A 17696-nucleotide genomic window follows, 5' to 3' on the forward strand; every position below is an offset into this window, starting at 1 on the left:
CGCGAGCAAATGTAAGGTTCAGACACCACACCAGGCTGTATGAATTGGTAGGTGACCGCTGGTTCACAAGCAGAGAGAAGGTAACATAATCCAGGGAACTGTGGGAAGGCACTGGAGGACTCTGCACTCCAGCTGCTCATGCGTGCGTACACACTGCTGAGCGGCTGTGTTAGCAGCACAAGGGCTGGCAGAACTCAGGGTCAGCTCGCCTGGGTAAAAGGGGACCACACTCAAGTAAGCATGTGGGCAGGAGTCAGGGTAGGGCCAACATTTGAGAAAGAACCTGAGTTAGGACTTGTCCTCACTGCACACAGCATTCTCCTTACCGCAGCATCTGGTGAGGAGGAGAGGGCTTGGATTACAACACTGGCCCAAAGCTTTTGCTCATAAACCTGGCTGAGTGACAAGCACATGGATTGAACAGAAGCAGCTTCTTTGATGGTTTCGGCGCTTAGGGTACCCTCCTCCCCTTTGAGATGAGACACATTTCGTACACCACAATGATGCTGTGTGGGCGGTCCCGCTGTCCAGCAATAGGCCAGGCAGCTTCTTAGCAGTGGGGGGGAGGGGGTGGCCCAGTAATTCTCATCTGCAATTTAACTGTGGGTGAAGAGCTGGATGCGTGTGCCTCCACCTACCTAACTGCAGGCACGTGCTGTGCCCCTCATAGAGGGAGGCTGGGCTTCAGTTTAGCTGAACGTGTACCCCATTATTCATGTGCCCCATCTCCCACGGCATGTCTAATCACCACAAGCAGCCAGAGAACCCCAGTTCTGTAGCTCAGCAGGGGAAAGACAGGCACTCTGCACAAATTGCAGCGAGACTGGCCAACATCCTCCGGGGGCTGGTCCAAGCCTGTGGAATGAACTCCCCCCAAAACCAAGGATCATCTCAAACCTCTCCATTTCCCAATCCAAGGGTATTTCTCTGACCTTGCCTTCTCTAACAAAAAGCAACAGATATATTTAGATTTAAAAAAAACCCACAACCTACAAAAGCAAGACACTCTTCTGCACCTGCTTCTCCCTCGGGGAGAGGATGAGAGAAGAAACATGTGCCCAATATCTAGTCACGTAGCCTAAGGAGCTCCTGGAAGGTGCTCAAATACGATTGCGATGAGCAGAGAACAGAATTCCACCGCCATCCTACACACTGCCAGTGCCCATTTCAAGGCAAGTGGCATGATACATATTAAGCAAGCAGAGCTGATCAGTATCGACTGCATTATGGCCATTAAAGTACCAGCACAGACCCTCTAATTCACTCGTGGTGCCCCAAGCAAACAGCAATGGAACAAGCTTCGCCTGATTCCCATCTAGCTATGTACCTGGGAGGGGGAGAAAGGCAGCGTCTTGACCGGGGTGCTCTTGGGCGTCATGCTGTTACAGGAGTCTATGAAGGAGTAGCTGGTGTTCTCCGTGACGGGCGAGAGGGAGATCTTCCTCTTCTTCTGCCTCTTAAGCACTGAGGGCGGTGTGCCAGAGTTCACCTCTGAGCGGGGAGAGATGGGGATCAGCTCACCCTTGCTGCTTTTGCTCAGGTCTGAAATGGTGTGGCCATCCAGGCGATACTCTATCACGTGAGGTACAGGTGCTGGGGGCTTCCTGGGGGCCTGCCTGACCGGGCTGTTGCTGCTGCTGTCGCCAGCGGCTGGATCCTCAGGCAAGTCGAAGTGACTCAGGTCACACCACCCGTCTGGGTCCTGCCAGACATGAGAGACTGTTAGAAATGGCCAAGAACGAGCAGCATCCTGAGCTGCCACAGGACACGACCTCACAGACCAGTGCAAAGGCAAGGCCTAGCAAAGGGCTCCAGTGACCTGCAAAGGCTGAACATATGATCTATAAAAGAGGTGGGGCCTGAGTCTGTCTTCCACACCCTATGCAGTCCTTTACACCAGTGCAAATCAGTATGGCAGCATTTTACATCCACTTCACATTGCTCGATGCAACTGCACTAAGAGAATGCAGACTCTGACCCTTGGAGTTCCCAGGGCCAGCACTGCACCCTCTGTTGCCTGAAGGGACATTTCATTTACATGCTATCTAAGGCCAGGGCTACACTACAAACTTCTGCTGGCAGAGCTGTTGGCCCGGGCACGAGGCAGCGTGATCCCTGACCAACACAGTGGGCCAGCAAAAGTCCCTAGTGTAGTCACAGTTATATTGGCCAAGCTGTCTTTTTGCCCGGATAGTTTGTTTCACTCAGTGGCATGGGTGGTATAAGCTAAATTGATAGCTGCGTCCACATGAGGAGTGCTTTGCTGGTATTCCTGCACTGGTAAAGTGCTCCTCCTGTAGACACTGACCCTTCTGAAGGAAGCAGCATCCTGCAATACATTTTAAGATCAGCAAGGCCAAGAAACTCAAAAATTAATTCAAATGAATCCTCCACAACTGACTTCAGTTTGGGGCTGCATTTAGCGTTCATGACAGTAACAGACTTAGCAGCACTAGAGACATGGGGTATGTCTACACTATGGAGACTATACTGGCATAGCTACATCACCAGAGCTACACCAGCATAACCCCATAGCGTAGACCAGTGGTCCCCATACTTTTTACCTCATGTCCCCCCACTTCCCCGAGTTGAGTGGGAGTGGGGCCACAGTTCTGGGAGTAGGAGGGGGGGAAGCAGGCAGGGGCATGTGGGCGGAGGTTGTAGCCATAGCTGGGGATGGGGGCGAGAGCGGAGCTTTGGCCAGGGTCGGCAGCCGGGGCCAGCAGCCAGGACCCTGGGCACAGAGCTGGGTGGCGCTCCCTCCCCACCCCCCATGGGGGCTGGCTCCAGCCCTACCTTCCTGAAGGTTCTTCCACGTCCCCCAAGGAGACCTCTGGTGTAGACACAGCCTATGCAGAACAATGGTAGCTATGCCAACGGAGGCATTCTTCTGTTGATAACACTGAGTATAAACTGGTTGGGGGGTGGCAGCTATGTCAACTGAACTTTTAAGTGTAGACCAAGCTGAGGAAAATGCAGATGGTTTCTCTATAAGGTTGATTTTTTCAAAGCTGTATAAGAGATCTGGAAGCCCAATTCCCATTCAATGTAATGGGTCAATGCTCCTCTATTCTGCCTCACTTCCTCCCTGCTACTTCAGTCCTGGTCCCCACATAGCTTCGCCAATGGAAAGGACAATCCTGATTCAGTCCTTCACTTCTTGCCCCACATCTGTATGGATCCAAATGGGGCCACATTTCCCCCAATCTAACATCCTCCGTGAACGGGAAGGTCAGTCAGAGAAGCCAGCTGCCTGGAAAGCTGAACAGGGGCCATTTTAAACAAGATGGCTAAGCCCCATTGATATTTTTAACCTGACCCCTCTGTGACATGCTCTGTGAAGTGGCTGTGAAGCTGGCTGGCCAGTCAATCACACTCCTGTGGGAAGGTTTATGCTCTTGCTGTGTAATTGACTTGAGGTTGAAACAAACTGACTAGATTGGGACTTGGAAGCATTCCAGGAGGCAGTGGGTCGTCAAGACACCTCCCACAGTCATAATTCCTCCCTGCACCTGGACAGTAGTGATTTACTGCTGGCCTATGCCAGCAGGAAGTATTGCCCCTCTGCTGGCTCAACTGCTCTGACTAGGAAACAGGGACCGAGCTACAGCTCTGCCTACTGCCCATCATGCCCTACCCTGCCCCAGCTCATCACGCCAGGGGGAGTGCGCCCTGCCTCGCTGATTCCTATGATCCAGGGCCCTAATTACAGGTAGAGCAGGTGGGGGTTCTCATTTGCTGGTGCAGGCACAGAGTCCCATCTTGGGATTGAAAGCAGGCGGGGAGAACCCACAACGAATTGCCAGAGAGCCCAAGCCTGGAGCCTTTAATCACACAAGCAGCCCCACTGAAATCAACACATCGGCAAGGATCGCTTGGAGGCTGCGGGACTTGATCACACCATTTGCCTCCCTCTCAGAGGTGTATATTAGGAGAGGAGACATCGCTCCCTTCTTACCGATTCCATCATGTCCAGAGCTTCCGTAAAGGCTGGTCCCGAAGTCAGGCTCAAGTAGTTGGCAGTGTCAGCTGCCCATTTGTATGGAAAGGTGCCGTCCGGCAATGCATCTTCAGGCACCACGTCCTTTGGGGCTCCCTCGGCATTGTCCTCTGCCAGTGTTGCGGCTGCTTGCTCAGAGGTCAGCTCCTGGAGGCCAGTTGCTTCCTCCTCACTGGCTTCTTCCTCCTTTATTTCCAAGGTATCGGCAGGCCAGCTAGTGTGTAGGTTTTTCTTTGAAAATAGAAACACAAAAGTCATATATCAAAAGAACGCTAAGGTTGAAAAGTCAAGCTCAAGGTTAGAGTGTGCCAGGACTGAGGTTCCCTGTGCGACCTTAGTTCAGCCCCCTTGTGCGTATGTATTGTGCTGGAGTCTAGTTAGCATCACACGGGAAATCGTGGGAGAGCCAGAAATATAACCCAGCTCCCTGGGCCCCAGTCCAGTGTCTTAACCACAACAGAATTATCCTTGTTCTTCTTACAGTCCTCTTCATCAAATGGAAGAGTCTTGTAAAACAACCAGTGCATAATCATGTAATTAAAGACTATGCCATATTGTGTGCGTCTGTACACACACAGAGTCACTGAATTAAGGTTACACAGGCACCCTTATGTCAGGCATTTCCTAACTTCAGAGAGAGTGACTTAATGTTCTTTTAAGGTAGATTTTTGTATGTAATTTCCTAGGTTTTAAAATAATCATAATAATTAAAAAAAATGAACATCCCTCTACCCACACAAACATACATCATCAGCAGGGTTTGCACCCAGGATCTTCAGATCCACATTACAGACTCCTCCTACTTGAGCTCAAAGAACCAGCCTGTTATCCTCTATACGGACCAGCACCAAAGGATGGAACAAGCACTGCGCCAGTGGCTTACTCAACTACTTTCTAGACAGGAGAGGAGTTTTGGGAATCAGGATTTTTGGATTCTATTCCTGGTTAAGAGCGTGGCAAGCTAGTGGGTACACACAGCACAGCAAGGCACATAGCTTTGGCACATTCATTCTGAAGGGCAGCATGGCTGTGGAGGAATGTCTCTGATCTGCATTAACAGAATAATGCACACCTCACCATCAACCAAAATGCAAGATCTTCCACTGCAAGGTTTTATCAGCCAGCTGATTTGCTTTGTGCTCTACCTGGTTCCCGGCACTCTGGACACTTTGGCTTTCTTCACCCTCCACCTCCACCAACAAGTACAGGGACTCAGAGTCTTTTGTTTCACTGAGGAAACCTCCCGTGTCCACTTTCCGTTTGATAGTGGAGTTCCAGTGGTTCTTCACAGCATTGTCAGTCCTGGAGAGAAAAGCCAAAGTCAACAGGCATTTTAGAGCTCATGGCTCCCAATTAAATTAAGAATCCATATTCTCAGCATCCCTCAATACAGATATCTCAACAGCCTACCTGACTCTTAAGGCACTAACAACAGGCAAGGGTCCTACCTCCCAGGCAGCAGCTTGGCAATCTCAGCCCAGCGGTTCCCCAGAACTTTGTGAGCCTCAAATATGATTCGGTCCTCCTCCTCCGTCCACGAGGACTTCTTCACCTCGGGGTTCAGGTGGTTGTGCCAGCGTTCCCGGCACTGCTTCCCCAGCCTGCCTTTCAGATACTTTGCTATCAGCGTCCATTGCTTTGTGCCAAATTTTTTAACCAATTCAATTACCTTTAAACAAAAGGAAAATGAAGTGAATGAATGGATGGATATCTGGTGCACCTGTTTTCAGGTTTGCTTTTTCCACCGTCAGTGTCTCTACAGGGACCCATGGATGTCACACTGAGAAGAGTTCTGTCTAGAGGAGAGTCTGCATGAACCCATCACTCACACCCCTGTGCACAAGTCTCCTTTACTCGGCACCTTGCCTTATTCACACCAGTGCTATGTGTGTGTAAAATGCGGCCATTCTGTACGGGCATAAGTGACTATGACAGGGGCTAGACAGCAGAGAATTGAGCTCTCGATGTGGCAGATCTCTTCACGGTAAAAATGTGGGTGATAGATTTTAAACCATGTGCCTATTTCTGATCAGGTGACAAGCTGTCACATGTCCTGAGGCTCCTCCTTCCATCTGTAGCATGGGGAATTTGACTGCACTGACAAACTTCATCCTCTTTCGAGCTCTCTCCCTGGTCCAGCGAGACTATAGCCGCAGCATGTGAATTACGTGAGCATATTTAAAACTCTGCGCCCAGCTACAGTGCTAGTGTGGGCAGCCTGAGCTCTAATCACAATTCAATTATGCTAACTTAAAACAAACCAACGCAGACACCCATGCTAGCCCCAAGTGACCAAGCAATCTTGTTTTTCTCATCTTCATTCCACCCTGCCCTGTGTTATATCTGTCTGTTGTTTTGATCTCCCTTAGGTTCTATGCACTTTGGAGTAAGGAATCAGTCCTTATTGTCTCTGTGAAGTGCTGTGCAAGCTGAGAGCACTATATACATAAAAACAACGTAGGCTACTCTCTATACTTCTCCCCTAAGACCCACTTGGCTGATTAAGAAGCAGGACTGATGGGCACCCAAATGAGTCCCCATGCCATCCAGTCTTCTTTGGCTGACAGATTGTTGGCAGATTTTTATTTTTATAATGCCAAGCAAGGAGCTTTATAGACATCAGATGACCAAGTCCCTGCCCCAAATCGCTTACAATCTTGTATAGACAGACAACACACCTCGCACAAGCAGTCACAACTCCCACAGATCAGTTGCAATGTAAAAGGGGATGGAAGAACATGAGAAAGCAGGTATACATGGTGAAGCAGCTTCATTTACCCAGTCTGGCAGAGACAACAGCGGAAGGAGCCAAAGGGAACGTCATGGTAAGTGAAGATGGCGGAGTCCAGGACACACCAAGGGTCACAGCCAAAGAGGAAAGGAGAGCTGCTGGCAGAAGTGGATTAGCAGAGGGTCCTAGCAGTGATGAGGAGTTGTTGTAATGCAATGTAATGTGAAGGGACCTGGTCACAGATGCAGGAAAGACAGCAGATTATCAGAGTGACATGGAGGAGGAACGTACAGGCCAGCACAAGGGTGCACAGAAAGGATGAAGCAGCAGTAATCAGTGTGAGGTGAGAAAGGCACAGACAACGGGTTAGCAGGGGAGTTGGACAGGAAAGGGTAGATCAGGAGATACTGAGGCAGAAAAAAATGACATGAGGAAGCAACTGTGAAATACATCCTTTTCTCCCACTGCTAGCCCCCAGTCCACACCTTGCTGGATCACTGTTCAAGCAATGTGGTATGGGGAGAGAAGCGATCTTCCAGATAAGCAAATCCCAGGACATTTAGAACTTTACAGGTCAAAAAAAAAAAAAAAAAGCCTTATTATGCAGCTTAGAAGCAGTTCACTGAGTGCACAGAAGGGTATCGACTGCTCCTTTTTTGGGCTATCTGTAAAAGGACTTCCAGAGTGCAAACCCAGTGCCTTTCATGTCCTCCACACCGAGCAACGAACCATGACGCTGCCACCACGTTACCTTCTGATCCTCTTCCTTGGTCCAAGGGCCTTTAACCAAATCTGGATTCAATACTCTCAGCCACCGGTACTGGCACTGCTGATCGGTGCGGTTCTGTGCCAGGGAATTAAGAGCTATGAGTTAGAACAGAGGCCACAACAACAAGAGCCACACAGAGCAACTGAGGGAAACCTTCCATATTGGACTGGCTGTTTTATTTTCAAAAGATAACCAGGCTAGGAGTGGACAGCTCAGGAGAGGAACGGGAAGGGGACCCTGCCACCATTCACCTCACATCAGTGGTCAAGGGTGGTGATGATGTGACGGCTGAGATTGTAAGAAATGAGATTAGCAAAATTCTCAGCCCCATTCCTAATGGAGGTGTTCACACCACAAACACACACTGGCCTCCTTTCGAGCCAGGTCAGTAGAGATGGGCCCTAGAGACCAAACTCCTCTTTCAACCTAACAAATGGTCCCTGCTGGGCATGCCTGGGGCACACCGGCAAATGCATGGGCGGGGGAAACCTGCTCTGTCACTGCTGTCCTTGTCAGGTGAATAAACAGAAGACTCCAGTCTCAAGAGCAGGGGTTCTCAAACTTTTTTTTGCTGGGACTGCCTTTGAAAATATTTCAGGCTGTGACACCAGCCCCTCGCCTCACCCCACCAACCATGACGCCTTTACTTCTGCACTGCCACCAGCACCAGTGCAGGCTTCAGAGCTGGGAGCTCAGCCAGCAGTCGACACTCTCCCGATCCCCCTACAATAGTCTTGCAACCCTCTTATGGGTTGGGACACCCAGTTTGAGAAACTCTGCTAGAGCCATCAACTCCACCAGAGAGGTCCTTTGGGGCCATCTGCCTGTCCCAAGTCAGGATAAAGGAGGAGGGTTGGGCGTGGGGCTAGCAACTCCACCCCGTAAAAAATCAACCTGCTACAGAAACGCCAACAACAGAGACAGAGACTTTTCCCTGGAAAAAGAAGGGTCTTCAACTCGAAGATGCATGACGCTGGGTGGTGAAAGCCATGAGGAAGCCACTAAGCTGATTACCCTTCTTGCAACCAGGAGGATTACTATAGGCACATGGAACGTGAGGACCATGTACGAGTCAGGAAAGACGGCGTAGGTTGCAGCAGAGATGAGGAGCAACAACCTGACCCTATTAGGCATTAGCGAACAAGATGGACGCAAGCTGGACAGAGACGACTGTTGACAGGAGAGCTGTTGCTGTATTCAGGACATGAAGAGAGCGACGCACCCCACACACAGGGAGTAGGCTTCATGTTGTCCAAGCAGGCACAGAGAGCACTGATTGGTTGGAGAGCACATGGTCCCAGGATCATCACAGCATCCTTCAGAACTAAAATGAAGAGGATTAAGATGAATGTTGTTCAGTGCTACGCTCCAACTAATGACAGCGAAGAGGAGGACAAAGATTATTTTTACAACAGACTCCAGAAAATATTAGAGATTCTCCCAGACAAAGACATCATCATCCTTATGGGAGACTTTAATGCCAAAATTGGACCTGACAACACAGGATACGAACAAGTCATGGGGACCCACGCTCTGGGAGAGATGAGTGAGAATGGAGAGAGATTTGTGGATCTGTGTGCACTTAACAACCTGGTCATAGGAGGTAGCATCTTTCCTCACAAGCGGATCCACAAGAGTACCTGGGTATCACCAGCAGGCATGACAGAAAATCAGATCGACCATGTCTGCATTAGCAAGAAGTTCAGAAGATCCTTGCAGGACGTTAGAGTTAGAAGAGGAGCAGACGCGGCATCCGACCATCACTTAGTGGTGGCTAGATTGAAGCTGAAGCTGAAGCAGAACTGGATAGATACGTCAGACAGAAGAGTGAAGTACAACGTCAGCCTTCTGAAGGACCATAAGACCAAGGAAGATTTTGGACTGATGCTGAAGAATAAGTTTTCAGTATTACAGGATCGGTCTGAGGAAGAGGAAGACAGTGTACTAAACAGATGGCAGAAAGTGAGAGAGACCACTTAGGTTAGTGTGCCAGGAAGTGCTTGGAATTAAGAAACACCAGCAGAAAGAGTGGATCACAGCAGAGACCTTGACCAAGATAGAAGACAGAAAGAAAGAAGGCAGCAGTCAACAACAGCAGGACTAGAGCTGCAAAGGCCAAAGCTCAAAAAGAGTATGCTGAAGCCCACAGAGCAGTGAAGAGGAATATTAGGAAGGACAAGAGAGAGTATGTGGATGAACTGGCAGCAGAAGCGGAGCAGGCAGCATACAGCGGTAACATGAAACAGCTGTATGATACTACCAAGCGACTGTCTGGAAAGTTCAGCAAGCCAGAACGTCCGTTAAAGACAAGCAGGGAAAGTCTATAACAGGAATAGAACAACAGATGAACAGATGGCGGAGCACTTTGAGGAACTCCTGAACAGACCAGCACCACCAAATCCACCAGACATTAACCCAGCCAACGAAGACCTCCCAATTAATTGCGATAAACCAACCAGAGATGAGATCAGAAAAGCCATCACCATGATGAAGAACAGGAAGGCGGCTGGACCTGATGACATCCCAGCAGAGGCCCTGAAAGCAGACCTGGATGCTTCAGTGGAAATGCTGTACCCCCTCTTTGAGAAGATATGGGAAGAAGAAGTGATTCCGGCAGACTGGAAAGAGGGATATCTCATCAAAATCCCCAAGAAAGGAGACCTTAGCAACTGTGCCAATTATAGAGGAATCACACTCCTGTCGGTGCCAGGGAAGTCTTCAACCGAGTTCTCTTAGAGAGAATGAAGGATGCCGTCGATCCACAGTTACGAGATGAACAGGCAGGTTTCCGGCTGAACAGATCATGCACGGACCAGATAGCAACACTTCGCATCATAGTCGAGCAGTCTGTGGAGTGGAACTCCTCATTGTACATCAACTTTGTTGACTATGAGAAAGCGTTCGATAGCATGGATCGAGAGACCCTCTGGAAGCTCCTTCGGCACTACGGCATTCCAGCAAAGGTGGTCAACCTGATCAAGAACTCATATGATGGTATACACTGTAGAGTGATCCATGGAGGGCAGCTCACTAACAGCTTCCAGGTGCGAACTGGAGTCAGACAAGGATGCTTGTTGTCACCACTTCCTTTCTCCTCGTCATCGATTGGATTATGAAAGACATCCACTTACGAGCGTAGGAATGGAATCCAGTGGACGTTGTGGACCCAGCTTGATGACCTGGACTTTGCTGACGATCTTGCACTCCTTTCGCACAGTAAAGAGCAGATGCAAGAGAAGACCAACACTGTGGCAGCCACGTCATCACAGGTTGGCCTCAACATTCACAAGGACAAGACCAAGATCCTTAGGATTAATTCCATCAGCAACGACCCAGTCACACTGAATGGAAGCCCCTTGGAAGAAGTGCAGTCCTTCACCTACCTAGTAGCATCATCGACCAGCAGGGTGGCACAGACACAGACATCAAAGTAAAGGATTGGTAAGGCAAGAGCAGCCTTCTTACAGCTCAAGAACATCTGGAGCTCCAGAGAGCTGTCTTTGGCAATAAAAATTCGACTGTTCAACTCCAATGTGAAATCAGTCCTACTGTATGGAGCTGAAACCTGGAGGACAACCAAAACAACCACCCAGAAAGATCCAGACCTTCATTAATAGCTGCCTCAGAAGGATTCTCCTGATCCGCTGGCCAGACACCATCAGTAACATCCACCTCTTGGAGAGGACCCGTCAACTCCCAGCAGAGAAGAAATCAGAAGGAGAAGGTGGGGTGGATAGGACACATACACTACGCAAGCAGCCAACTAACATCACCAGACAGGCACTGCGGTGAACCCCCAAGGCAAGCGGAAAAAGAGGCCGTCCAAGAAACACCTGGCGACGCGACCTCAGGCTTGATAGCAAAAAAATGGGCTATACCTGGAACCAGCTAGAGCGAATGGCCCAGGATAGAGGACTCTGGAGATCTGTGGTTGGCGGCCCATACCCCGATTGGGGTGACGGGCATGAGTGAGAGTGAGTGAGCTAGAGCCACCAGCCAGCATTGAAATCCCACACACGTAGCCTCACTCACTGCCTCTGCCACTCTGGGGCACGGAACAAGATTACAAACAACCCCCTGCAGAAACAGATTCTGTCCCAACGTGTTAACTGTGTCCTTAGCATCAATCCTTCAGCGCTTGCCCTTCCAGTTCCCAGAGCTTCAGCCATATGCTCCAAGCTTCTCTCTCCCCAGGGGTGCTCACATCCCATGTCATGTTGGTGACTGGAAGCTACTCTGACAGCTACTAGTTATAAATGATGCCCATGAAAGTAGTCCCCTCCTAGCTTAGCACCTCTCAGCCTTGGAGGGTGAACCAGACTAGTCTGTGTGGGCAAGAATCAGAGGAGACAAGCAGTTGGGAAAGGAAAGTTGCTTGAGCTCAGATCCACCCTCCCTACAACCCATCTTGCAGAGGACTCTGCCTGCTGCAGGTAAGGAGGTTCTCTACCAGCCAACCTCCTTCCTTTCCAGCTTGTGGTGCCCCACAGTATAGCTGTTGCTATGGACAAGGCTGCTGGCCCAGCCTGCCATCCCAAGCTTCTCTGCCCAGTCAAAGGGGCGCTTAAGGACATCCCTCACCAATGCTTCCCTCCATGTGGCCGCCTGACACATTCAGACTGGAAATAAAGTGTACAGTGAGAGCGAATAAGTTTTGGAACACTGTGTCAAAGGATGTGGTGGATTCTCCAGCACTGAGTTTTTAAATGGGATGTTTTTCTAAAAGCTCTGCTCTGGGAATTATTTTGGGGCCATTCTCTGGCCTGTGTCATACAGGGGGTCAGACTAGATGATCATAATGGTCCCTTCTGGCCTTGGAATTTAGGAATCTGTGATGAGCAGGGGGCCAGGAAAGAAGCTGGGAGCCAGCACTTCAAGAAAATGAGACAAACCCAGCACGGGGCTGGCTGACTACTGATAGGGCCCCTATGCCATGTGCTACCACCTCTACACAAGGGAACGAGGTTTGCACATAGAACCCACCAACACACAGAACTCGAGCACATGGGCTATACACACACCTTTGCCTTATGCAGTCAGAACAGGATCTGTAGCCTAGTGCACCAGGCATGGGAAACTGCGACAGACACCCCTGAGTTCTTGGCCCAGCTCCTCCCCATTTCAGGTGGGTTAGTTATTCTCCCACCCTGCAGGGCTGCTCCGAGGGGTCATTATTACTATTATTCTATGCATCCGAAGAAGTGAGCTGTAGCTCACGAAAGTTCATGCTGAAATAAATGTGTTAGTCTCTAAGGTGCCACAAGTACTCCTATTATTATTTGTGTTAGCAGAGCACTTCGGAGCCCCCGTCAGGGACCAGTCCCCGTTGTGCTAGGTGCTGTACAAACACAACGCTAGCTCACGGTTGCAAGCGCTTCGGGCAAAAGAAGTGCCAAGTATCCTAACTCGCCCCGTCCCGCTTGCAGCTCCACTTACGGGAAAGTGACTTGCCAGGAACTTCCAGTCGCTCTGTCCAAACTGCTTCACTAGCGTCTTCAGCCATTCATCCTGCGAAGAACAAAGGGATCAGCTTTCACCCGCACAAGATGCTACAGCCACGCTGTTGTACAAGGGACACGTCACCAAGTATTGCAGCTGGAGAGATAAGGGCTTGAACCTTTGTCCTGCCATTTATCATCACATCCAAAAAAACCCAAAAGAACGACCCAACCCAAACCCGGCATCACTCCAACTGCCTATATCAACACCCAGGAGGCAGGATTTCTAATCTAGGCCATAAATGGCTGGCATCAATTTTTAAGCATACAGGCCCAGGCTACTCATTGAAAACAAGCGTTCAACTGCTGCAATTAAATACTGCTTTGGCCCACCTACATTCTAACGTGGTTTGACTCAAACTGCATGGACAGGGCCAAACTGTGCTCCAGTCAGTGTGTTTTAGGCCCAGTAGAGACATAGGCTGAGAGCCGGTCTATGCTGTTGGATTACAATGTGATAGGCCCTTGACATGGCTGGGCAGAGAGGACTAATCCCCCATACCATGCTGCAGCCCTGCCCTTGGGGCACAGCACAGCTCATGGAGAGCTGTTGTAGTACAGACAGTTCACCTTACAGCTTCTCTACACAGGAAGTCCTGAGGTGCCCTAAAGAGCAGGCCTTACTCCTCCCTCCCGCCGCTCTATCCACACCCCCTCGAAGAGACAACACACTTTCCCTGTTGTCACCTACCTCTTCGTGAGTCCACTTGACCTTGCACCTGTTCTCCCGCTGCTCTGGCACGTCTGAGTCTGTGTCCTGGTAATGCAGCTCATCTTGCTCCTCACTACACAAACCCAAGAGGGTTAGTTTTGTTTTATGAGAGATGCGGCAGCTGGAACAAATACCCCAGCGCAACCCAGAGCTCCTGGGCCTTTTCGCAAAGTTTTGGCCAATTTTCCCAAAAACAGCTGGCTCACCTCAACAATCTAGGTATCAAGTAATTACCTGCAAATAGGGGTTGCATTCTGCTTAGGAGAGCATCTTTGCAAATCTGGCTCTGTTACTGGCAAACAGCATCAAGGAGCACAGCTCAGCTCCCCTGTGACGCAAGCAGCTCTTGATGCCAACTGGCAGAGGCCACAGGGATGCATATGAGTTACAGAGATCCCTGAGTCTGGTATTTACATATCAGTTCACCAAAGAGTATCATGTAAAATCTCTGCTGAAAGCTGGCGTCACACTGGTCGTGTTGCCTGTAGTTGGTAGAGGTGGGGAGCTGACCCCTGGCAGGCCCTGGCACAGCTTCTTCTCAGTAAAGACAGGTGGAAGGGAGGCACCTCACAACCCTGGGAAGTGTCACATGCCCATCCACTGCAGGGACAAAAACCCTTTAAAAATTAAAAGAAGATATGCAGCTTTTTTACCTTTAGAGAAGGATGGCCAAGTGGTTAGGTACTAACCTAGTATTTGAGAGACCTAGATTCTCTCTGCCGCAGACTTCCTGTGTGATCTTGGGCAAGTCACTTAGCTTCTCTAGGTATGTCTACACTTCTGCTGGGAGCATGCCTCCCAGGCCAGGTAAAATAGCTGTGTGGACACTGCAACGGAGGCTTGGGCTAGCCACCTGAGCTTGGACCTAGGGGGTTGGGTAGGCTTGGATTCAGGTGGCTCGCCTATGATGGAATATCCGGAGTCCATGCCCCTGCATTTGAGCTCAAATTACTAGCTTGAGCTCTTGCAGTTCCCACACTGCTATTCTGAACATGCTAGCTTGGCTCAAGTCTTTCTATCTGGGCTGGGAGACAGGCTCCCAGCTGCAATGTAGATATACTCTCTGTGGCTCAGTTCCCCACCTGTACAACAGGTTAGCAGCACTGCCCTACCTCATGGGTAAACACATTAAAGGCTGTGAAACACATAGACACTATCATAATGGGGGCCATATTAAGTACCCGAGGGAGCTAGGTCACCAGTTCAAACCCAGCCAAGGTGACAGTGAGGTGCTTAGGATCAGTGAGATAAGTAGTAGTTACAGCACACACCAGCTGTCTAGTCACAGTCAAGCACTCCATCAGCATTGACCACCTCTTCATGAGCTGCTCACATTGCCTCCATGACTGCAGCCCACCTCCCCTTCTCTCAAGCTGGTGAGTACATGCCATCGATCTCCACGACAGCTTCACAGTCACATCACAATAACATTAGGGAAGTATTTAATATGATTTACTAGCTAAGGAGAAGCAGCCACCAGCACCATGTGACCAGGCAGCTCTTCACAGCTCACAGTTTGAGAGCCACTAGCCCAGTGCAAGCCTTTTGCTTTATTTTGTACCCATGTCCAAACCCATGACCCAGACCAGCCTCCAGCTCCCTTATCCAGATAGACAGAGCAACTGGACTTGATCTAATAGGCTTAAGAGCTGTAATTTTTATTGAAGGAGGGAGGAAACAAACTGAACTCTTGATTCCTTCTCAATATTTAGGGAGCAAGAAGCTTTCATCTAAGCACACAATCTCATGAATATGGGTAAAAAAAGGGCAAGATATTGCGTAGGCTTGATCCTCACACCTGGAGCATAGTATTTTTTGATAAACCACTTAGTCTGTGTTATAGTTTAGCTTGGTTTGCCTATTTACTATTGTCTTTATCACAGTAACACACCCAGAGGCCAGAAAGAAGAGCAGGGCCTCATTGGGCTTGGTGCTGCTCCTACCATCTGATCAGCGACTGTCCTTGCCCCAAGGACTTTATAATCAAACTGGCACCTTTCACCAGCCTCAAACTGACCTGATCACTTGAGAGTCAAAAAAAACTTTTTTTCCATGCCAGACATGGCTGCTCCTCTCCCCACTCGCACATTTTGCAACCAGGCCACTTTAAAGCAGCACTTTAACCCAGATCCCAGGCTGCCCCCCACTCTCTGATCGTATCCCCTTCCTAGCCAGTCGTGGGGAGAATAATTCTGTGCATTATAGATTCCCCTGCGTGCCGAGCAAGATCCCCCATAAAGGGGAAGGGAAATGGAAGGAGTGGATTCTCTCCCCTGAAATACGAGGGAGAGGGGGGAATGGGGAACGGGGGTGCAATGCAACAAACCCAGCTTACCCCCCAGGGCGGGCACGAAGCTCGCCCCATTGCATGAGACTCACCCGCGGGTCCTGCGAGCCATCCTGCCCTTTGTGCATTAAAAACATCAATCGCGAGAAAATCAAAGCGGCTCGCCAGGGGGATGCCGCATTCCTTGGCCCCTCTGCCGGGGGTGCAACCCCGGTGCCCCCCGGTTAGCGCGCGCGGCGGGCTGGACGCAGGGGGAAGCTCGCGCCTGCCCGGCGTACAGCACAGGAGGCAACTTTCCTATCTCGCGCCAACTCCACCCCGGGGTCCAGCCGAGCCTGCGCGAGAGCGACGAGAAGCGCAAAAATAAAAGGAGGGAGAGGGAGGAACAAAAAAAGCGGGGGGAGGAAAAGAGGCGCGCGCGGGCCGCTTGCAAAAAGTCCTTCCCTTTCTCCTCCTCCTCCCCCGCTCCCGACTCTTATTAAAGCGAGAAATAATGGATGTGAAATACAGACGTGCAAAGGACGGGTGCAAAATACAGGCATGCATGTCCAGCTAGGCGTGCAAAAAGAAATGCCTGCATCAATGCCTCCGAACGGCAGGCAGCCTGCATGGGTGCATCGGGTCTGCAAACCCAACTTCTGTTTGTTTGTTCCTTAAAACTGGGTGCGCCTGTGGGGGTCACGGTCCCCCTGACAGACCTGAACGTACTTGGCATGGTAAGGCACCGATCCCGAAAGCTGACCTACACAGATAGATCTCAGCTCCCAAGCAGAAGCCCCACTGATTTCGGGGGCTTTCATGGGTCTCCTCTCTCCCTGTTGCGGCCAGGTTCATCATGCCTCAATCACACAGCCTTTAAATTCACTCAGGCCACTAAGACTAAATTCACGTAAGGTACCAATCCCATTGAAGTGGACAGCCCACTGGGCTACAAGTCAGGAGACCTAGGCTCTGTTCCTGGCTATGTCACTGACTCACTCTGTGACCTTGGCCAAGTCACTTAACTCTCCGTGCCTCAGTTTCCCCATCTGTAAAACAGGGATAATGATGCATAATCACTTTTGTTAAGGGCTTTGAGATCTACGTGTGCGAAATGCTACATATGTGCTAAATTACAGTTATTCCAGGGCTGAATGTGGCCCTTGTTCTTTGAGTAAAAAAGAAGCAGCTTTCTATGCCAGGCAACAGAAGATTTTCTCCATTTGTTTAGAGGGACGCTGGGAGGATTAATGTTTGCACAGTGTTTGAAGATTACAAGTCATATAGAAGAGTTATTATTTCTATGACTACTGTTACCGACATAGGTTATTTGGGGTAGAGGTGGATTTACAGAGGGAAGACCACTAAAGGGGAGTGATTTTATCTTCAGAGGCCCATGCCTGCAGAGGTGCATATGCAGAGATGTTTACCTGCATTTTGCTGGGCAGCACTGAAGAAAGAAGGGTGAAGAATTATACTCTTCTACATACAACGTCCCACGTGTACCCTGAATGACTATTTAATCAGAGCAGTCACATGTATAGCCATTCCAACAATACAATAACAAAGACAGCACTGATGTAAATGTCTACAGACAAGTTCACAAACAAAGACTTTGATTCAGCAAAAGACTTAAGCACATGCTTAAAGTTAAACATGTTTAAGCGCTTTGCTGAATCGTGGCTAAGTGATCAAACAATGGAACCTCCACATTCCAGAT

At 49.8% G+C, this 17696-nt stretch overlaps 1 protein-coding gene across 2 annotated transcripts in view; it reads right to left on the reverse strand.

The window, feature by feature from the left end:
* The window catches only part of MYBL2 (MYB proto-oncogene like 2), a 42661-nt gene that overhangs the window by 14658 nt on the left and 10307 nt on the right, over positions 1-17696 (reverse strand). Inside the window, exons 1-8 of one of the 2 annotated variants that reach the window (XM_032769640.2) lie at positions 16090-16240; positions 13690-13783; positions 12937-13008; positions 7483-7575; positions 5449-5669; positions 5146-5302; positions 3959-4231; positions 1328-1702 (exon numbers count right to left, since the gene is read on the reverse strand). In XM_032769640.2, coding sequence (XP_032625531.1) covers positions 1328-1702; positions 3959-4231; positions 5146-5302; positions 5449-5669; positions 7483-7575; positions 12937-13008; positions 13690-13783; positions 16090-16109 — 1305 coding nt within the window. In that variant the 5' untranslated portion in view covers positions 16110-16240. Of the gene's footprint in view, positions 1-1327; positions 1703-3958; positions 4232-5145; positions 5303-5448; positions 5670-7482; positions 7576-12936; positions 13009-13689; positions 13784-16089; positions 16241-17696 lie in introns of those variants that run through there. The other variant, XM_032769639.2, reaches the window with a different exon arrangement.

This window comes from Chelonoidis abingdonii, chromosome 14 (assembly GCF_003597395.2).
Source record: "Chelonoidis abingdonii isolate Lonesome George chromosome 14, CheloAbing_2.0, whole genome shotgun sequence".
Taxonomy (NCBI): domain Eukaryota; kingdom Metazoa; phylum Chordata; order Testudines; family Testudinidae; genus Chelonoidis; species Chelonoidis abingdonii.